The 23665-nt window shown below is 41.2% G+C and overlaps 1 protein-coding gene across 3 annotated transcripts in view; it reads right to left on the bottom strand.

Annotated features, from left to right (window-relative positions):
- Window positions 1–551: 551 nt before the first annotated feature.
- Window positions 552–23665, bottom strand: part of LHFPL6 (LHFPL tetraspan subfamily member 6) — a 51552-nt gene continuing 28438 nt past the window's right edge. For all 3 annotated transcript variants that reach the window (XM_039353314.1, XM_039353313.1, XM_039353315.1), the window contains exons 3-4: window positions 6056–6154; window positions 552–3304 (exon numbers count right to left, since the gene is read on the bottom strand). In XM_039353314.1, the coding sequence (XP_039209248.1) occupies window positions 3186–3304; window positions 6056–6154 (218 nt within the window). In that variant the 3' untranslated portion in view covers window positions 552–3185. The remainder of the gene's footprint in view (window positions 3305–6055; window positions 6155–23665) is intronic.

Genomic DNA, 23665 nt, shown 5'->3' with positions numbered 1-23665 from the left:
GGTGTGAACAGAGGGCATGGCTCCCATAACGCTGCTGGGCCGCCTGGGTGATCTGCTGTGGAGGTGGTGGGTGGTCCTGCAGGCAAGAGAGGGGGGTGGGGCAGGGGCAAGGCGGTTTTTGGGCACTCGGTCTCTAAAAGGTTCGCCATCACTGCCATATACAACGGCAGCTGTACAGGATGCAACTCCCCTTTTATGACCGTTCTGGAACTTGATTCCACATACAGAGACAAGGTCTACTGCTAATAACTCTTTTCTGCTAGCAGAGGAGCCAGGCAGCTTTACTTTAGAAGGCATAAGTGGCTGGGACCTTTTAACCCATCCCTTTTTTGTAAAAGGAAGCAAGCCCCCAATTTCCCCCTTATTCTGTTGAGTTCTGTTCCAGCATATGGCATCATGTTTGCAAATATCTTGCTCCTATGATCAACACAGGAAAAGATTAAACCATAGGCAGTTAGCACTAAGAACTAAGCCAAATGTTTGATTGTATGGGGGAGGGGAGGGAAATGTACAGTTGAAGAAGACATTTATTTATACAGATTCTAAAGTACTAACAAAATAGTACATTTTATATTGCATTATAAAAATGAATATTAAAATAAACAATACAGCACAATACAACAATAATTACTAACAGTATTAGTAATAAAACCTGGAAGATGCTTTTCATCGCTCTTGCATAAGTAGTAATATTCTACTGTGCCATACACATTAGTGTCACTGGACAGAAGTGTCCCTTTGTAAGAATATTCTTAACTAAAAGGCTACATATGCTGAGTATAATATTGCATTTTTAATAACATTGCAAATGTTGAGATTAATAAAATCGATACAGTTCCAAAAATGACAATAAAACTTGAGATCACATCTACACTATATAAAATACTGGAAAAAAATGGCCCGTAAGTCCATTAGAGTTGTTTGTTTAAAATGTGGCATAATACTGAAATTCGAATTTATCACACACACGCGCGCGCACACACACACACACGCACACACACACACACAAACCCAAACTAAGTGCACAGAGTACTTATTGCAATTGCTTTACTCCACAGTACTGGTATTAAGGGGTCTTTCCCCATAATGCAGTAGAGTGGGAGAGGCAAAGCCTTTTGCCTCTGAATGTTCCAACTCAAATACTGTTTGCAGATTCGATCCCTTCTGAAATATTCGGGTTGGAACATTCCGGTTGTAGCCTTTGCATCCCTTAGCAATGATAAGATATGCAGAGAATGTAGTAGTTGCAAAGAAATAAAACTGGCCCAGTGAAAGTGGTGACCTGACCTTTGTGGCCTTGTGCATCACCGAAATAGGTGTGCTCCGTCCACGTAAAACAGATTTCGCATTGCAGTGCGATTGTGCAACCCTTCCCTTCACATGAGAGTTATGAGCAGCCCCAGAGGTAGTGGCACTTTCCCTGCTGTCCTGCCCAGTATTGAATATATGAAGGAAAGAGGAGAAAAGAACATATTTATAACCTGTGTTAATTCTCTCCGGGGGAAGGGGAAGAGGGAAAGCTTGGAATGGAGGGGAAATGTTCCCTTTGTCTTGTTTTAATTTCCTGATGAGGGAGATTTGTGTGTACTATGCTTAAGAAAAAGGCATAGAGCGTGTATGCTTGATTGTAGATAAAAATGAAAGTTCAAGGGAAAATATATTGGTGAAGATTAAAAAAGATAGATTAAATGAGCTGAAGATTCATATAGTATATAAGAGGGAGGAAGGATATTAAGATTATAATTATCTGTTGAAAAGAAAGTCAGAAATCATTCATATATTCTTTAAATTTAGTTTTTCCCCTCCTTTTTTCTCTTGCATTTCTTTCCTTTTTTAAATTTGTCTTTAAATCTATTTTAAAAAATCTTAATAAATATTTTAAATGTATATAGGGAAAGGAAGTTCAAGGAAAGATACATTGGAACGATGTATGTAGCTTTGTACATTTGGATGAAAAGTCTTTTGAATGTGTACAATAGTATGAAATATAGGGCTGATCACACTTCACTCTATAGGTGCGTGATATGACATATATTTCTGATGTGAAAATCTGCCTCGAGGAGGCATTTGGAAGCTGAAGAATATGTTTGTGTGGTCTTGAATTCATTCTACACCCACCAACTTACTGTTCCCAACTATCCATTAAAATCTGTTTTTCTTTTCATTTGAAAAAACAGGTGTATTTCACCTACCCAGGCTTTTATAAAATAGGTAATTTGGCCAAATGTGCATGTAATCTGTAAATGAAATGATGAGGTGGTAACATGCTTAGGTGAAGACAAAGAAGCATCTGGAGTGGATTTCTGTGCTTTTAGGCAGAGGTGACAAGATTTATATTGGCTTTAGAAATTTGCCTGAGTAACAGTAACTGCCACAGCAATTTACTACTCAAACTGCTTTGTTTTACACACACGCACACACATACAGGCAGATTGGTCAAATACCTGAAGGCTGTACATTTTTTTAAGAAAACCTGATCCATGAGGCTAACATTTGTTGTGTATGCTTGAGGGAAAAGTGTCTGTGCAAATGCAGGAAGCTGTGCTTTCAAAAAGTCTCACAAAGAAGGCCCCTGATTACTTCAGATTAAAAAAAATTTTTTTTTTTAAAATCATACTCTGGTACTCTGCCAGCCCGTGATGCCGTGATGCCGTTAAAGACAAACTGCATTAAGGCCTAAAAACAAATCTCCCCTATAGATACGCAAGTGATAGCCACACTTCTAAGAAAATTGACACTTGCTCACAGTACAAGCAGGTTACAAAGGGGGAAGAAACGCTCCCTTTCCTCTCAAATATATTTGCTGAGAAACTTTTCTAAGGCCCAATCCCTGGTGTTTGAAGACAACGTTCTTTAACTCTTTTGTGTGCTAAAATCCCATTGCTTCTCCTCACTCTTCATGAGGGGATACTTCATGTGGTTGGACAATACCCATAAGCGGCTAGGAAGAATACAGTTAGAACCTAGCCTCCTTAAGATTCTCAGTCTGAGATTCTTAAGACCCAGAGAGCCTCCTTCCTATTCACAGTATCACACATCAGTTCCAACTTCACTGACTCTCTCCTTTGCATTTATCTGGCTACAATAAAGAGTTAATGCATCCTCTCAAGAAAACATACGAACTGTTCCCCCGCCCCCGCCCCCTTCCCCAAAACTGGTTTGTTTTGTTCTGTTTCCTTCTGGCTTTAATAAGGATATTGTTTTTGTTTCTTGCCAGAGAAACAGGCCAGCCAAGTGCATATCAACATTGCCCCTGCAGCTCCTCCTCCTGTGCAATAGTAAGCCCAGCCAATCTCACAGGTGCCTACAGGGAAGACAAAAGACACAAACAGAGACAGTGTTATTGCAAGTGTGGTCTTCCTTTTCTCAATCTCCCCACCACCACCACCACCACTGGAATAATAGCAGTATTTTGATGCCGTATTTAATAATTGAAAGAAAATACAAGTATTCATATGCCATATTTATTTATTCCCTGCCCATCAAGTGTGTAAACATGCTGGCTTCGTGGTATGAGGATAGGCAAAGGTCTGAAGTTTTCTTACCTTCAAGAGATGCCTGTGTAGAGCAAGTGCTTAGGGTTTTGGAAGGTTGTATAAAAACAGGCACTCTAATTAGAGTTTTTAGGGATTAAAAACTCTTTATATTCAAAAACTGTGTCCAGATATCTGCCCATAAACCTAGTTTAGTTTGCTGAATTCATTACTTAATCTGGACTGATGTAAGCTTTCCCTAAAGGCAATAGGGCAAATGACACAGGGAGAACCTGAACAATTTTCATTCCCGTACTTGGACATAAATGCCTACGGAGTGGGAGGATACAGTTGCTTTTGTTGGCCACTAGTGAGATTTCCAAAGGCACCTGGTTCTTTATTCAGACTAGGCCAGGGGTAGGCAACTTTTATGACTCATGGACTTCAACTCCCAGAATTCCTGGGAGTTGAAGTCAACGAGTCATAAAAGAGCCAAGTTGCCTACCACTGGACTAGGCTAACCTTTGAAATGAATCATCAGACTATTTTGCTCACTAATGCTGAGAAGAGTTGTTAAATAGGTAGGAAAAATGTTCTTAAACTGGGCAAAGTGCAGGAAAGTTGCAAAGGCAACAATAAAAGATGGAGAAGAGGAAGAAGCAATGAATACCGACCTAGATGTATGTGATATTGAATTAAAGGATTTAGAGAAAGTGACAATGTTGTTGGTTTGAAATGGTGGTGTAGCTCAGACTCTCAGTAACGGCTTCTGAGAAATACATGCCCTACTAAACACATTTACATTAATAACATGTGTATTTAATTGTCAGTCTACTTCATTTTCTAGGAATATTTTAGTAATTTGGAGAAAGAAATTTTTACTCCTGAATAGTTGACATTATAAAAATAGAAAAGCTGTCTTAGATTAGCAAATCTGCACTGAGGGTAATTATTATTTTTTTCTTTCTAGTCTTCCTCTTAGGGGTAGATGATTCAAGGTAATTTTCCTTTCAATGAATACTGCATACATCAATTTGTCAATGACTGGAAATTCTGGAGAATGGGAAATACGGAAGAGATATAAATATTCATATATATGAGAAAATATTTGAAAAAGTCTACTTTAAATAATTGAAACCAGATGCTCTAGGTAACAGTCAAAGGTTTTTGAATTCAGGCACTAAGCCGGACAACTGCTATATACAGAATAAATTAGCCTTCATTGTTTTGTTTGTTTGTTAAATTTATATTCTGCCTTTCATTCGGGAGCTGCCTGCAACATGTGAAATGTGATTATCCATGGTTTTTAAAACCATAAAAGGAAGGCACCTAGGCAGGCACACAAGCAAGGGACACTAGACTACATTTGACACTTATTTTTTCAGATCTCCATCATTTTGTATAGACTTAATGGTTTATACAAAGTAACTGGGGCAAACCAGGATCATGTTCCAGATAACTTGCCATTAATCTAGAGTGCCCTGTCAGAAAGTCTGGGCAAATATATATGAATTGTACTTTCTGTTAAAGTAACCCCCAAGTGGGATTCAACACGGAGCAGTTATACTGGGCACATAGCATTAAATGAATTTTATTTCCTTATCCAGGTTGCATCTGGGTGTACCTTCACAAATCAAGGACCATCTGAAAAAAGGGGGAGATTTTTTCCTCTACTTCACTATGACTTGGGGGACCCAATCCTTTTTGATTTCTGTATGTACATCCCCACATTCAAGTTAGGATGACCATTTCAACATGAGTTAAAGTTAATAGTCTAGAGGACTCACAGACTTAAGGTAGTAGAGCAGGCAGAAATTAGGGAAGAAAATATACTTAACACTATGGTCTAAACCAATGGTTCTCAACCTGTGGGTCGGGACCCCATTTGGGGTCGAACAACCATTTCACGGGGGTCACCAAACAAGGCTGTCCGCCATTTTCCCCCCTTTTCTTTGGCCACGCCCCTGGCACCCGGTGATGTATAAGTGGTTGGGGGTCACCACAACATGGGGAACTGTATTATGGGGTCGCGGCATTAGAAAGGTTGAGAACCACTGGTCTAAACCATAATGGGTTTTTAAAAATTATATACACAACAATATGAAATCACAGTTGCCAGTTCTGTAGCTGGTGTTGACCTTCATACGCAATGAGTTTTCCCCCAAGGACCTAGGATGAGTCAGCATATGTGCAGATCCAAGCTGTGTGGCCTCTTGTAATCAAAAGATGGAAATTTTGTCCACTTATATTATTATTATTATTGCTTTACAATTTAAGCAAACCCAGTAATTGCAGTTTATAGATGATTTATATCTTAGCATGTTATGCAAACACAGCCAAGACCAAACCACAGTTAAACTAGCATGTAGGCTATAAGCCTCTGAAGTGGCTTTACTTTAGTCATAGGTATAGATTTTGGCTGGGCAGCTGGTCCATTTCTTAACAAAACAGAAGAGTCTTTCTTAACGTCTTTCATTCTTAACTCTGTATTTTTCTCTTTCTGGTTTTGTTTTGTGAACACTCTGAGCATTTGTGAATCCATTTCATTTAAGGTCATTTTCCATAGAACTAGGATTACTCACCTAGTTCAAACTGGTCGGAAAGATCGCCACAGGCTTGTCTGACTTCTTCACTTTCCCAGCCCAGAGGATAGAGAGCACACCCAGAACCAATCAACAAACCTACAGGTGAAAGAAAGCAACACATTTTTAGCTGGACTATAGTCAATGAAGGTTGTGGCGGACCTCATATTCTCCCTTTCTGTGTCCACAGTTGGTGGACCCTTGAGAAAAGAATGGACTACTGAGTGCTCTAACTTTTTCTCTACTGAACAAAGAAAAGTTCAAATATAATGTTCATCTTTCGACTTTATAGAAAGATTAAAGTATTTGAGTTAACAATATCATGTGCTATATTGACAGCAACGGGGGGGGGGGGAAGGGAGAAAAATTTTATCAGACTAAATTGCTGCTCTATCTTAAAGAGTTTCCATCACGTTTAATTCATCACAAGGTGATATTATGGGCACATCTATGTAGTCTTTCTGACGACAATATGAAATGGTTCACAACTCTCTTCTTCCAGAACAGTGGTTCTCAACCTGTGGGTCGGGACCCCATTTGGGGTCGAATGACCATTTCACGGGGGTCGCCAAACCATGCTGTCCGCCATTTTTTTCCCTTTTCCCTAGCTGTCCTACTCCCTCTTATTGGTGGCCACACCCACTTGGGGGTCACCACAACATGGGAAACTGTATTATGGGGTCACGGCATTAGAAAGGTTGAGGATCATTGTTCCAGAATATATAAGTTCAGCTTGCAGCTCTGGGGGTCTTCTGGAAAACCTCCCATCAAGTATGACCCAGTTTCTATCTTGTTTAGCTTCTCAGGCTAGACACGGTCAACTAAGTGTTGCTATCTGCTGAGACTGCTCTGATTCCTTGCCCACAAGGAATACATACAAATGTTGGACAGGAGAACATGTCAGCAATCCAAGTGAAGACGTTATCCTATCAATTGTATATAATTATTATTTTTGCTATTCACCCTGCCCAGCACCCATGCATGCATTTATGATTCTTGGTATCTTTGATAAATTCTCCAGAAGTGTTTGCACCTAAGAATACATGTACATGTGTCTTTAAAAAGTATCCCCCTCCCACACACACAATAAAAGCAGAACTTAATAAAAACAAGTCCCACACAATCTAAATCTATTCCGCTGCTTTAATTTATGCTCTTGGAAGCAATTCCTTAGGCACCGCCATCAGTAAACAGCAATGTATTTAACATCAAATCAATAAATCTATTCAGACAGGGTATCACCGGTCATTCCTTTCAAGTGTTTTGTGGGAGGAGGAAGAAGAAGAAGAGGGCTCCTGGCCATCAAGATTTCTTTCTTTCTTCTTACATTTAAACACAAACTGCTGAACTCTGTAATGGCACCATCATTCTGTAACCAGGCACTGTTCCAGACAGCTACATATATGGCTAGATAGAGATTGCTGTGTAGTCTCTCTCTGCTTGGGTGAGTGGGATGGGAGAACAATGGCTCATTTGAGCCTAGAGGCTAAGTGGATGGGATGAGGCAAGCCTCTGGGGTAGTAGATTGCTCACATAAGCAAAAGAAATGAAGCTGGACATTTTTTTAATAAGATGTGAACCTGACCAGAAACTGAATGGCAAAATTCAAATCATACACATCCATAAGATTTAATCTACTGATGAGTTGTGGAATTAGAGACCAGGAGACTCAACAAGAATTCCTCAAATGAAAAAAAAAAAAAATCTGCTCCTGAGCCCTCTGGAACTCAGGATGGAAGTTTTCCAATCTGAACTGCCCTGCGGCTGAACCAGAAGAGAACGGGATACACAGAAGAAGTCAGAGGACTACAGCAGCTCATGCCAATGTCAAAACGAAAAAGGACAGGTAGTCCTTGACTTACAACTATCATCTGGTGACCCTTTGAAGTTACAATGGCACTGGAAAAGGTGACTTGTGACTGTTTTTCCCACTTATAACTGTTCCAGCATCCCCGTGGTCGCGTGATCAAAATTCGGATGCTTGGCAACTGGTTCACATTTATGACGGTTGCCGGCTCCCCGGGGTCGTGTGATCACCTTTTGCGACCTTCTGACAAGCTAAGTCAATGGGGAAGCCAGATTTGCTTAACAACCAGGTTACTACCATAACAACTGAGTGATTCACTTAACAACTGTGGCAAGGAAGGTTGCAAAATGGGGCCAAATTCAGTAACAAACTCGCTTGCTTAGCAATGGAAATTTTGGGCTCAACTGTAGTCATCAATGGAGGATTACAAGTAAAAGCAAAGGTTTCCCCTATCCAGCCGAGTCCAACTCTAAGGGGCAGTGCTGATCTCTATTTCCTAGCCAAGGGAGCCAGTGTTGTCCAAAGACTGGCCATGTGGCTGGGATGACTACGTTGGGTTGGTGCAAATGACATGTGTACGAGTTTGTAGGTTCGTATGTTGGATATTCTTTATTTTTTTCCACTTAGCATATTCTGGTTTTACCATAGGAACTTTTTTGCAGACAAAACAGAATTTGGCATCTCTATTAATAGGGCAATCAGCCCAAGAACACAGGAACTTCTGTGAAGGGTGAAGCATTGTATATCCTGGATGTGATTAAAGATGAAGCTGGGCAGCTTTAGAATCAACTACCTAGTGTGGGTATCAGTGTGGGTATCAAAAATTGGTTGAATGTCTTGCTAACTTCTTTGTACATTTCCTTAGCAAAACATCGGAAATCTCACTGATAGTGGATAAGGCAGCTTCTTTATCTGGTAAAGGTACCAACACACTGCCTGTGTCAGGATGATCAGTGACAATGCAACTTTCACTAATACAGGTCAGTTGCCAAGTGTCCGAATTTTGATCATGTGACCATGGGGATGCTGTCACTCATAAGTGTGAAAACCGGTCATAAATCACTTTTGTCAGTGCCATTGTAAGTTCAAATGGTCATTAAACAAATGGTATAAGTTCTACTACCTGTAGAAAATCTCACTTTGACAGTACACTTACTTTAAATTATTTGTAAATGTTTAGGAATGCAGAAGAGTGGTGGGGTAGCCTAGAGGTAGAGCTCTCGCCTCACAATCGGGGCTGTGAGTTTGATCCTAGGTGGTGGCAGAGATTTCTCTCTCTGGGCACAATGAGTAATTGTCTGCTGCAGACTCCATGTAGGTGTCAGGAGGGGCATCTGGCCAGCAAACGCTGAGCTCCATTCAGTCGCCCTGATGCCACCTCGATGTAAGGGATTACACCAGAGGTCGGTGGACTGGTACCGGGCCGTGACGTGCCAGAAACTGGGCTGTGCAAACAAATGAAGTCCCATCCACAGGATGCAGGCAGCATGTGAAACCACGCCCCCTTCTGGTCCGCGAAAACACCTCTCTCCACAGAACCGGTCCCCGGTGCCAAAAAAAAAATGGGGGCTGCTGGATTACAGGGGTATTAAAAGAAAAAAAATAGGAGGAGTGCAGAAAGTCATCTTCTATGGGAATGGGTCTGTGTAGTAATATGTAATCCATCTTCAAGCTCGAAATCAGTGGTTCTTAACCTGGGCGATATTGCCCCCCGGGGGGCGATTTCATTTTTCAGGGGGGCGATGGAACGAAAAGGGGTGATGCGAGGGCGAAGGAACGAAAAGGGGGCGATATGGGGGCAATGGAGCAAGAAGTTTTGGGGACACTTTTGAGACTTTTTTGTACAGTGAATCGCTGTATATCTGTTGTACAAAAACATCAGATCGCTCACGATTAGTGGATTGAATTGTGTTTCCAAATGTTCCTCCAGCTATCTTCAGTATAGAACGCCATAAATATGTGAATATGCATCGCTTATCACATTGTGCAGCAGCCTCTACCCATACAGCCTCTACCCATACAGTGGGAGATATGGGAAAAAGACTGGAAATAAATTATTTGCATCGATATGTCCTGATGACGATTTTAAAGAAAATAAAAAAAGTGTTTGGATAAATTGAAGAATTATTTCCTATGTTGTGATTGAGAGATTATGTTGGGGGAGGGGGGCGATGACAACTTCCTCATTGGCTCAAGGGGGCGATTCGTTCAAAAAGGTTAAGAACCACTGCTCTAAATGAATGGATGAAGCTGCTGCCCCCAACGTGGAAAAACAAGTTAAAAAGAAGCTAAATTTTAACTGGTTATGGCAGAATTGTGATTATTGCAGAATTCAAGGCAGAAAGCCCAAGATATTTCCTTACAAATCTTCTTTAGTAGTGTGGAATCATAATTAAAACAGTTAATGGTACAAAGAGAGACTTATATACAGGAAGAGCTATTTAGAAAATTGTTTCTTTTGTTCCCAGTATTTTCAGTTACGGCAAGAATATAAATAACTAAAAAGAACCATTTCTAAAGTTCAGACAACATATGGAGAACTTCATGAAAATTCAAACAAAGGAATAGTATGTAAATCACATGCAATTCCTGTTGAAATAAACTTCAAGAATGTAAAAAAATAACCATTGGCTAAGCTATCCCATACAATAAACAGCAATTTAATCTTGTTTACACAAATTAATGTCCAGTTTCAAGTTGAACGAATAAAGATTAAATTACAAAATGAACTTAGGGAAGAAGAATGGATGGATGGGAAGGAAAATGAAGTTACAAGAAAATCATGGCCAAATTAATACAATCCACAAAAGGTTAGCAAACAAAGGGCAACATATAAAGCAATGTATGGATTTGGTGGAAGCCAAAACTCGTAGTTTGAAAGAACAGAAAGGAATAGAATAATAAGTACTGTATTTTCCGGCGTATAAGACGACTTTCTAAAGCGCGGAAATCGGCGCCGAAGTCGGGGGTTGTCTTATACGCCGAGTCGTCTTATACGCCGGAAATTACAGTAGTTTCCGGTGGATAAGACGACTTTCTAGGCATGGAAATCGGCGCCGAAGTCGGGGGTCATCTTATACGCTGGGTCACCTTATACGCCGGAAAATACGGTATAAACTAGTTGTTTTACAGATAGCCTTCATTTAATGACAGTAACTGGGACTGGAAATTCTGTCGCTAAGCAATGTGGACATGAAGTACAAACATCAGATGACCACATCACTTAGTGCAGTGGTGGCGAACCTATGGCACGCGTGCCAGAGGTGGCACTCAGCACCCTCTCTGTGGGCATGCATGCCATTGCCCCAGCCCTGCCTCCCCCCGTAGACCCCTCCTCACCAGCAGACTGCCTGGAGGAGAAGCCCTCCCAGGCACAGCCCACCACATGGCAGCCAGGTACCAGGGGCAAGACTCCGCCCTCACGCCCCATCACGTGCAGATGATGCTGCGGGGTGCGAGTGGAGGGCGTGGCCGCTATGGTGCTGCAAGGCTGCCTGGATGATCTGTGGTAAGAGGCCCCGTGGGCAGGTGGAGCAGGGGGTGGAGCCAGGGGGAGAGCGGGGGTGGGCCGGTTTTTGGGCACTCAGTTTCTAAAAGGTTCGCCATCATAGGAGTTCCTGTTCCCATTGTAAAGCAAGGAACACAGGTTGTTATGCAAGGATCTCATCTGACTGAGGTTTGGGACTTCCTGCCAGCTTTCAACAAGCAGGGGCAATCAGGAAGCCAGTAAGAAGTTGCAACTCGCAATCACGAAAGGCTTCTCTTAGGCAGCTTGCAGGCAGGTCAGCGGAAAGTGTAGGCAAGAGAAGGCAAGTAGTGCACCTGAGGCATGGAGGGGGAGGGGGTTGCTGCTGCTGCAACTTGGTGCAACTCGGCAGCTGCCTGCTCACCCAGGGGATCCTCTGGAGAAAAAGCATCAGGAGTCGGAGCAACGTGCAAGTCCTGAGAGCTTCCCCGTTGACCTTACTTGTGGGAAGCCAATAGAGAAGATTGCAAGACTGTGATCACTTGACTATATCATGCTGCAAACATCCTAAGAGAGAACTGGTTGCCAAGTGCCTGAGTAATTATCATAAGATTGTAAGGATGATGCTACTGCCAGAACTTTGAGGACCAGTCCGAAGTCTCCTCATTCAGCGTAGCATGACTTGAGCGGACACTGAATAAGTGGTCGTAACCCAAGGACTACCTGCATTTCTTTTTATTTTGCATTTAAGATTTTTCAGCTTGTTATTTCTCCCTTTTTATACTTGGAAAAACAAAGTTTGCCCCCAAAGGGAATAGCGTGTAGTGATATCCATACGTATAATCACTCTGTCCCCTTTTGGGGAATGATTAAAGTTGATGGGAAATGATTAAAAACCCTCAGCTGGCCAGCATGAAGTACTAGGGTGAGGGGATGTACTCATTAAATTTGCTGATGGTTTCCTGTTTTAAAGGATGGCATTGTTCAGCTAGTTTAGGAACAGGTGCACGGATATTATTAAGGATATAATTGATATTACAGTTCCACTGGAGCCTGAAGTGATATTAGTAAAGACTAAGACTAAAATCCTAGAGATAATGAATGTGCACAATGGACTATAAGACTGGTACTGGCTTTTGACTAATAGTGCATAGGAGCGCACCTGACTATCGAGCATACTAGAATGAGTCAGCAATTCAATCTAATTTTTCATTTATTGATTGTAGCACAGTGCTTGATTGTGTACTGGTGCTTGATTGTATGTTGGTAGAGAAAGAAGGTCGTAGTCTTATTTAAAATGTGAGGAAATAAGTGTTGGTGCTCTTTGTTATCTGAAGACCACATTTTTATTGGAGATAGAATTGATACAATAAAGATATTTAAGAAATCTTCAAAGACATTTTCAAAACTGAGGTAGACCCAGAGATGACCCATAGAATAGAATAGAATAGAATAGAATAGACTTTATTGTCACTTTAAATATACACTAATCAGCATACGTTAAAATGAAATTTCATTGCATACAGCTCTCAAAGGGTCACCACATCCAAAATACAGTACATAAATATGACGGGTTTTTTTGCATATACCCACATACCCACATATATTCTAAGACACAGAGAAACAATATAGTCTAGCTTGGATGTATCCATGTACGTGGTGAGAAAAATGAATCTTGTGAGTTTCCCAGATGGATGGTATAGGGAACAAAGCAGTTACAGAATCTGGTAGTCCTGCTGGAAATACTTCGAAACCTCCTCCTAAAGGGGAGCAACAGACACAGACTGTAAAGTGGGTGTGTGGGGTCTCTAACAATGCTTTGAGCTTTAAGCACAAAGTGCTTATAAACAGTGTCCTGAATAATGGGAAGCGGGTTTCCTATAATCTTCTTGGCTGTCCTTACCACTCTCTCTTTCTTCTATCTGAGGCACTGCTACCGCCAAATCAAACAGCGATACAGTTTGTTAAAACGTTCTCAATTGTGCCTCTGTAAAAAGTGGCCAGGACAGAAGGAGAAAGATGTGCTCTCCTCACCCGATGCAGGAAATGCAGAAAATGCATTTCAACAAGATTCTGTTATATTAAGATTATGGTGTTTGTTATAATCATGAAACATAGGAATTGATATTCAGAAGATTTGGTCTGCATGCCACTGCACTGTTTTCATTATTTATAATGAAAATCTGTAATACTGTACATAAAACGGGAAATGGGAAATGCTGAATGGGAAAGAATGCAAGTCTATCTTTTGTGTATTTGTGTTCCTTGTGACAATGGAAGTACCAAGAATCATGATGTCCCATTGCACATTACATTATTTTGGCATCATCATGTCTAAGGTTGCCCATGTGTCATGTGTATTGACAGATTATACAGGCTCAAAAATTAGGGTATAAAATGAGTAGGGCTATACCTTCCTTTGGACTCAAATCCTGATGAAATGGAAGCAGTAGATATTATTTAACATCTACGCTCACATGCTCTCTCTTAAGGTGTTAGTAGAATTGTTTTAACATATGTTGTATAATCTTTTGAACAAACTTCTACCTGTCCATAACATTTACGACTACTATATAGAGAGATATATAGATTCTTTTCTAAGCTAGTAATACAAACACAGATATAGATGCACACACAAAAACACAGTCTTCTCTGTACAATTAGGAGAGATCTGTTTCCTGTTCTAGTCTTCCTTCTTAGTGCAGTTATTCACAAGCTGCTACATACTTGCTTGTGAAAGCTTCATCAATCACACAGGAAAGGAATGGAAAATACAAGTCACATTTTGCTGTGACTAAAAAAGTATAATGCAAAAATTCCTGAGAGAGTTTGTATATATATATATATATATATATATATATATATATATATATATATATATATATATATATATATATTCATATTCTGCGGTTTTTGCGGGTGTTTGTATGTAGGTCTTTGGTTATTTGGGTTTTCTCCTGCGTCAAATTGGAAGTGTCTTGGCGACCTGGAGAAAACCTGAATAACCAAAGACATACATACATACATACATATATTCCTTATGTAGAATAGCTTTCAAAATATATGCACGTGTTTCAGAATTAAATAATCTTGAGCTGATGTCTTCAACTGTGCATGAAATGCATGCATGATTTGAGAACTACACTATAAATGTGTCTTTCACTATTTGTTAGGCAGAACCAAAGCAGCAAGATATTGGTCTTTACCAAAAAGCCAAGGGATATACATAGTTGTAATGGATTTTCAAGGCAGAAGCTAATAAACTTATGCATTCTGCTTTCATCAGAATTCTAAAAGCAATTTTTCATCATTTTAATTGTATGCAAGGATTGATCCTATTCTGCTCATTTTAGAAGTGTCTTCCCTTGACTTTTATGCAATTTTAATTGATGCAACCATATCATCACTGTAAAACTATTTTAACCCTTCAAAGTAGCCTAACCACTTAAGGCCATTTAAGCATCATGTGCCTTTTCAATTCCATTTTCTTTTAAATATCCAAAGTGAATTGTTCATCTCTCTTTTCTTACTGATCTTGCTAAAGATTTGCATGCAAACACTGCAAGCTAGCCTGTGAGACAGCCCTGTTTTCATTAGGCAAATTGCCCAGGGTTCATGAAAAATTTAGCTACAGCTGAACAGGAAAACATTGACTGTTGTTGATATAGCACACACAATATCTTTGGCAAGAATCCATGGCCTGAGGATAGAAGTGACCTAGCTATTATCTGATCTGCTGCTTAGATGCAGCTGCAAGAATGTAACTCTTTATTATTGAAACAATTATTTCTGAACAGTGGGGGTCCAAGAAAGCAGGAATTAATTTAGTAATATATATTCATAGATTGTGAGGGACACAAGCAACTGCATTTGAGGATAAAGGTTGTGCCAGTAATTGCTGAATTGATTATTTTAAAGCTCCACTGACACCCAAGCTACCATTAAATTGGGCTTTATTTTTTGCGAAGCAATGTTAGGACTCTATTTAAAAAACGCCTCTGTTGGCCCACAGCCTAATGATTAAATATTGTGCAAAGAGCAATGCTTACTTCCCAAGTGACCGTTGTTCACAAAGAAGTTTTATAACCAAGTGTTCACAACAAGACTTTTCAATCCACTAAATTAATAATAAAGGTTACACACCGCATTGCTCTTCCCAAGCTGCATCTAAAATAACTAATTAAACCCCTATCATTCTAACAAGAAGTGCACATTCCAAGAATAAGGAGCACAATCTGATAACGCAATTAAATGTTCAGCCCAGACAATTATTTTAACAGGGGGAGGAAAGAAGGATGGTTTTAGCCCTTTTGAAATCTGTTTCACAAAGCCAAAGCCATCAAAACTCTGTTAGCTCTACTTGAAATTCTGTTTTGATCAGCCTTTCCTTGATCAACTATGTTGCAGGCTCCACAGGAGACCAGACAGGGAAAAGCTGATAGAGAATTGGAAGCAAGTTCATTTAACACAAGAAAGGAACTCGGAGAGCCTTATAGGGGACAATCTGACCCCTGACTCTGTGCCTGGAAACTGGATGGTCAGGGCAGTGACTACCAAATATGGTCTTGCTTGTTTCTGCCAACCCCATTTCATCCGCACAAGTTGAAGCTTCTGACAATGCCTCACGGGTAGAACATACATACAGTTGATTGCATACATTCATCACAGACAGCAGACTGAATCAATCCACTCATGTGCAACAGAAATGGGAAGCTTTCTGCTTTTGGTGGCTTGTTTTCTTGCTCCTGGACAATGGATTTTACAGTCTGTGTAAAATCCCAGTGTTCCCAAATATCAATGGTTTGCTTTAAAATTGCCATGTGGTTCTGGGTAGTGTACAGAACTGTAGGAATAAAGATTTGTTGTCACAAAAAAATAACAAGAAGCTTGTGGCATCTTAAACCCAGGCAGATCTACTGTGGGATATCCTTTTGTGTTGGGATATTCTTTCAATGTTTTACGCATAATCATCTGTCAGTGGTTTGAATATTGGGGAAACGAGTGTGTTTACAAAAAAGATTAGAATCTCAAATGAAGTTTATCTTCTGGAGATGTCACAGATTTCACTGTTTTCTTGGCAGCAATATGGAAGTAATTTTGCCATTTCCTTCTTCCACAGTTTTTAACAGATGCTTAGTTTGATTTACAATCTGCTTTATTAAAGAATTAACCAGGCCCCACCTCATTTAGTTTTTTGAGACTGCTCAAGTTCAGCTTGGTGCTGCAACTTAGCTGGGCACAGAAAGTCCAGTGAGCATTAATTTGAGATTAAAAATAGGCAATATCCACAAAATTACAAATGGAATATTTCATTTCTCAGGATGCTATTCCCTAACCTGGAGATGTCGGTCTATTCCAGGGGTAGGCAACCTGGGCTCTTTTATGACTCGTGGACTTCAACTCCCAGAATTCTTGAGTCAGCATGGCTGGTTCAGGAATTCTGGGTATTGAAGTCCAGAAATCATAAAAGAGCAAGGTTGCCTACCCCTGGTCTATTCAGTAAAGGAATTCCAACGACTTTCATTATCAATCAGGACATTAGAATTCTTCAAGTGACTTGTGCATATTTGAACACTTTCATGCTCCAAGTAGAATATCTGAAGTAATCATTCCGAGTATCTTCCTACATGGAGAAAAGTGCTCTAAACAAGGACTATGGTTATGCCCTGCATTAAGCACTGGAAGTTTTCCCAAAGGGGAGGAAATGGTTAGATGGTAAATAGATTGATAGGGCTCACCTAGCAATTTTGCCAAAGCAGAAGTGGAAAAAACAACAACAGTGAAAACGACTTAAGTTGAGATCCTCCAGGCAGTATAGGAGGAGTAATCTGGTGAGTTTGCTAGTAGTATGGGTCAGGAGTTTCCTATATCTGCATAAAGATATAGGCTTTAGGCTTTTTTTCATTTCAGCAACTTATTGAGGGTGGGGAGTTATTTTGTTGCTTTTGTTGCAAATAATTGTTGTTGTTGTTAATTGCGAAGTCGTGTCCGACCCATCGCGACCCCATGGACAACGTTCCTCCAGGTCTTCCTGTCCTCTACCATCTTCTGGAGTCCATTTAATTTCACACCTACTGCTTCAGTGACTCCATCCAGCCATCTCATTCTCTGTCGTCCCCTTCTTCTATTGCCCTCAATCTTTCCCAGCATTAGGCTCTTCTCCAGTGAGTCCTTCCTTCTCATTAGGTGGCCAAAGTATTTGAGTTTCAACTTCAGGATCTGGCCTTCTAAAGAGCAGTCGGGGTTGATCTCTTCTAGGACTGACCGGTTTGAACGCCTTGCAGTCCAAGGGACTCGCAGGAGTCTTCTCCAGCACCATAGTTCAAAGGCCTCAATTCTTTTGCGCTCAGCCTTTCTTATGGTCCAACTTTCACAGCCATACATTGCAACTGGGAAAACCATGGCCTGGACTATACGCACTTTTGTTGGCAGGGTGATGTCTCTGCTTTTTAGTATGCTGTCTAGATTTGCCATAGCTTTCCTCCCCAGGAGCAAGCGTCTTTTAATTTCTTGGCTGCAGTCCCCATCTGAGGTGATCTTTGAGCCCAGAAAAATAAAATCTGTCACTACCTCCATTTCTTCCCCATCTATTTGCCAGGAATTGAGAGGGCCGGATGCCATGATTTTGGTTTTCTTAATGTTGAGTTTCAAGCCAACTTTTGCACTCTCCTTCTTCACCCGCATCAAGAGGCTCTTTAGTTCCTCTTCACTTTCTGCCATTAGAGTGGTATCATCTGCATATCTTAGGTTGTTGATATTTCTCCCGGCAATCTTAATTCCAACTTTTGATTCATCTAGCCCTGCCTTTCTCATGATGTGCTCTGCATATAAGTTAAATAGGCAGGGCGACAGTATACAGCCTTGCCGGACTCCTTTTCCAATTTTGAACCAATCAGTGGTTCCGTGTTCGGTTCTCACTGTTGCTTCTTGACCCGCATATAGGTTTCTCAAGAGACAAATGAGATGGTCTGGTACTCCCATCTCTTTAAGAACTTGCCACAATTTGTTGTGATCCACACAATCAAAGGCTTTTGCATAGTCAATGAAGCAGAAGTAGATGTTTTTCTGGAACTCCCTAGCTTTCTCCATGATCCAGCGTATGTTGGCAATTTGATCTCTAGTTCCTCTGCCTCTTCGAAATCCTGCCTGTACTTCTGATAGTTCTCGATCCACATACTGCTGGAGTCTAGCTTGTAGGATTTTAAGCATAACTTTACTAGCATGTGAAATGAGTGCAATGGTGCGATAGTTTGAACATTCTTTGGCATTGCCTTTCTTTGGAATTGGAATGTAAACTGACCTTTTCCAATCCTGTGGCCACTGTTGAGTTTTCCAAATTTGCTGGCAAATTGAGTGTAGCACTTTTACTGCATTGTCTTTTAAGATTTTGAATAGCTCAGCTGGAATACTGTCACCTCCACTAGCTTTGTTGTTGCTCAGATTTTCTAAGGCCCATTTCACTTCACATTCTAGGATGTCTGGTTCGAGGTCAATGACCATCTCATTGTGGTTATCTGGGATGTTAAGCTCATTCTTGTATAGTTCTTCTGTGTAGTTTTGCCATCTCTTCTTAATCTCTTCTGCCTCTGTTAGGTCTCTGCCATTTTGGTCCTTTATCATGCCCATCTTTGCATGAAACGTTCCCTTCATATCTCCAATTTTCTTGAAGAGATCTCTGGTCCTCCCTATTCTGTTGTTTTCTTCTATTTCTTTGCACTGTTCATTTAAGAAGGCATTCTTATCTCTTCTAGCTACTCTCTGGAATTCTGCATTCAATTGGGTGTATCTTTCTCTTTCTCCTTTGCCTTTCGCTTCCCTTCTTTCCTCAGCTATTTGCAAAGCTTCCTCAGACAGCCATTTTGCTTTCTTGCATTTCTTTTTCTTTGGGATGGTTTTAGTTGCTACCTCTTGTACAATGTTGCGAACTTCCATCCATAGTTCTTCAGGCACTCTGTCTATCAGATCCAGTTCCTTAAATCTATTTGTCACCTCTACTGTATATTCATCCGGAATATGATTTAGTTCATACCTGAGTGGCCTAGTGCTTTTCCCTACTTTTTTCAATTTAAGCCTAAATTTTGAAACGAGAAGCTCATGATCTGAGCCACAGTCAGCTCCTGGTCTTGTTTTTACTGACTGTATAGAGCTTCTCCATCTTTGGCTGCAGAGCACATAGTCAATCTGATTTCTATGTTGACCGTCTGGTGATGTCCATGTGTAGAGCCGTCTCTTGGGTTGTTGGAAAAGAGTGTTTGTTATGACCATCATATTCTCTTGACAAAATTCTATTAGCCTGTGCCCTGCTTCATTTTGTACTCCAAGGCCAAACTTGCCTGTTATTCCGGTTATCTTTTGGCTTCCTACCTTAGCATTCCAATCCCCCATGATGATAAGGACATCATTTTTTGGTGTTAATTCTATAAGGTGCTGTAGGGCTTCATAGAACTGGTCAATTTCATCCTCTTCAGCACCAGTGGTTGGGGCATAGATTTGGACTACTTGTGATATTGAATGGTTTGCCTTGGATTCGAATTGAGATCATTCTGTCATTTTGAGGATTGTATCCCAGTATTGCTTTTCCTATTCTTTTATTGACTATGAAGGCTACTCCATTTCTTCTGAGGGATTCTTGCCCACAGTAGTATACCTGATGGTCATCTGAGTTAAATTCACCCATTCCTGTCCATTTTAGTTCGCTGATTCCTAAGATGTCGATGTTCAGTCTTGTCATCTCTTTTTTGACTACGTCTAGCTTGCCTTGATTCATGGATCTTACATTCCAGGTTCCTATGGAGAAAAAATCTTTACAGCATCGGACTTTCCTTTCACCACCAGATATATCCACAGCTGAGCGTCCTTTCGGCTTTGGCCCAGTCGCTTCATTCTTTCTGGCGCTACTAGTACTAGCCCTCTGCTCTTCCCCAGTAGCATATTGGACACCTTCCGACCTGAGGGGCTCATCTTCCAGCGTCATATCTTTTTTCCTTTTAGTACTGTCCATGGGGTTTTCATGGCAGAGATACTGGAGTGGTTTGCCATTTCCTTCTCCAGTGGATCACATTTTGTCAGAACTCTCTGCTATAACCTGTCCGTCTTGGGTGGCCCTGCACGGTATAGCTTATAGCTTCATTGAGTTACGCAAGCCCCTTCACCACGACAAGGCAGTAATCCATAAAGGGGCGCAGTAATCCATAAATTAGGAATTCCAAATAATTCCAAATAATTAGGAATTTTAAAAAACCCTTTTGTTAGTCCAGGGTTCTTCCAGACAACTGTTTTAACATGCTGTCTTCCAGCCAGAAGATAAGACAAAGTGCAAATTTATTCTGTCCCCACAGCCAAATCATCTGTAAAAGCCCTTAACTTATAAGATTCTTTTATAATCTTTACTCCCACAATCCTTGCATGTTGTCTTATATCTCGATTCAATATTTTAAGGAGTAAAATAAACAAGAGAGAAGACAATGGGCATTCGTGCTTTGTTGCTTTTTGTATTTCACAAGACTTTGGTAGATCTCCATTATGTATAGATCTCTACAACTATATACTTTCATTGAATTATGATTGATCTTATCCATTTTATGAAGTTCTTTCTAAAGTTCATACCTTCAAAAACTTTGAACAAGAAAACCCAGTCCAAGACCTTCTCTGCAACTAAGAAAATCAATGCTAGTTTTTCGTTGTGTTGTTCCAAGTACTCCAAAATTTCTGATATTATTTGTAACTGTCTTTTAAGTAAAAATACATATTGATCCTCACTGATCCTATAAATTCTTATAAAACTATTTTCAACCTATCAGCCAAAATTGTTCTAAACTTGTAGGCATTTTTCAATAATTATATTTATCCACATACCGTAGTTTCTTGTTAAAATAAAATCTTGTTCCTCTTTACCATTTATATCAGTATTGGCAAACCTTTTAGAGACCAAGTGCCAAAACTCCAACCCAAAACCCACTTATGTATCGCCGGGTGCCGGGTGAGTGTGGCTCACTCGGCAGGCGCAGCGACTCAGGGCTTGGCAGACTGGGTGGGCGTGGCCACTGGATGGGTGTGGCTGCAGTAGTCATGGCAGATTGGGTGGGCATGGCCAGGGTGGGCGTGGCCACCTTGATGTTGCTTATGGGGAGGACATCTGTGGGAGCCAGGCAAGGTTGGGGGAGATCCAGGGGGTCTCTGGCGGGTGGGATGGTGGGCTCCCCAATGGCGGCTCCAGGCTGGCTGGCCTTAGGCCAGTGATGGCGAACTTTTAGAGACCATGTGTGCTGGGGCGATGACGTGTGCCCACAGAGAGGACTCCGCATGCCGCCTCTGGCATGTGTGCCATAGGTTCGCCACCACTGATTTATATTAATTCTATATTGGCTTCTTTCCAGCTCTCTGACATCCTTCATCCCTGTAAACTAGAATTCACTGTATTTTGTAAAGGTCATAAAAGACATCTGCAGAGTATTTATAATAAGAATCTGGTAATCTGTCTAGTCCAATCATCTTTCCAGTTTTAATATTTTTAAAGCTTCACAACCCCTCCCCCTGCCATGTAGTCAGATCCATTCATAAATTGTTTTTCTTCCTCTATAGTCTGCAGTAACTTTTGTTTCTTAAAATATTCATCTATTTTTTCCAGAGAAATATCTTGTCCTTTATACATATTGGAATAATATTGATAAAATGATTTTTTGGCATAGCCACATTATCCATTAATGCAGTATCTCCCTCTTGTAGTTTCAGAATCTGCAACTTGTGCAGAGATTAAGTCTTTTGTTAAACATTTTTAAATCTTTGAAGCCCCCTCTCTCCCCCCCTTTTTAATCCAATAAGAATGCTGACCCACCAAGTGGATTACTCTTATCTTGCCATTCGGAAAATCTCTCTTTAGCTGTAAACTGATTACATCCAGAAATGGTTACGAAAGTGAGACTTTGGCAAACACTGTGTTCATATAGGGTGCATTACGACTGTGCTTAATTGACATTCCTTGTCTCCCAGCTGCTTGACTCATGAGTCAACCAAAAAGGGGCGTTGTCTTACCTGAACACCTTTTCTCAGCATGATGATGGATAATCCACGGATTGGGTTTCCTGAAGTCCCTTCTACCTAATAGACTAAGTCTGAGAGATAGCCACGCCTCTTGCCGGGTCATGCTATCCCAGTTCCGACGAAGGCGAAGCAGCAGACAAAGTCAGACGTGTTGGTTCCCTGACCCCTGTCACAGGACCTGATAGTCACTAAAGGGTGGGAGTGGATTATCCATCATCATGCTGAGAAAAGGCGTTCAGGTAAGACAACGCCCTTCTCCAGCATGAGGTTGGATAATCCATGGATTGGGACATACCAAAGCCTATCTGTCCCTAAGGGGGGGAAACAGTCAGGGCATGCGATCCTGCAGATGACACAACCCTTTGCAACACCCTATGGCCAAAGGAAGCGTCAGCAGATGCAAACTTATCGATCTTGTAGTGACGTATAAACGGGGAGGGTGACGACCAGGTCGCCGCTCTACAGATCTCCCCGATAGGCGCTTGAGTGGCCCAGGCCGCAGAAGTTGCAGCACCGCGGGTGGAATGAGCAGTGATACGTGAAGGAATGGGCAAGGACTGAGAATGGTATGCCTTGGCAATACAGGCCTTGATCCACCTGCCAATGGTGGACGACAAGACTTTTCGTCCCATAGAAGAAGGATGGAAGGAAATGAAAAGCGCCTCTGTCTTACGGAAGGCAGCGGTCCTCTTAATATAAATGCGTAACGTTCTGCGCACATCTAAGGTGTACCACTTGCATTCCAGGTCATGACGGCCGAGGACAGAAACTCAGCAACACAACCTCCTGGGAGCGATGAAACAAGGTGTTCACCTTGGGGATGAATGTTGGATCTAGCCGGAGGGTCACACAATCTGAACTAAAAATGCATAGATCCTCCTGGACAGAGAGCGCTGCTAGCTCGGATATGCGTCAGGCGGAAGTCACTGCCACCAGAAAAGCTACCTTCGTGGACAAAAGACTCAGGTCACAAGTCTTAAGGGACTCAAATGGCGACCCAGGAAGGGCCTGAAGCACGTACGAGCGATCCCAGGAGGGATATCTATGAATAGTGGGAGCGTTAGTGTTGACTACTCCTTTTATGAAGGAACGGATCATCGGGTGATGAGCTAGGGGGAAAGAGTCTTCACATGAGAGCACCGTGGCGAGGGCCGCAACCTGCCTCTTGATGGTGCTTGGAGAGGGACCCATGTCAATCCCGTCCAATAGATACTCCAAGATCTGTGGCACTGTGAGGGATGACATATCAATATGATGTTTGGAAGCCCAAGTAAAGAAGTTCCTCCAAGTGGAGTTA

The sequence above is a fragment of the Crotalus tigris genome, unplaced genomic scaffold, assembly GCF_016545835.1.
Source record: "Crotalus tigris isolate CLP2741 ecotype Arizona unplaced genomic scaffold, ASM1654583v1 scf7180000018510.657491, whole genome shotgun sequence".
NCBI lineage: Eukaryota > Metazoa > Chordata > Lepidosauria > Squamata > Viperidae > Crotalus > Crotalus tigris.
The sequence above is the reverse complement of the archived record's forward strand: the minus strand, read 5'-3'. Positions and strand labels throughout refer to the sequence as shown.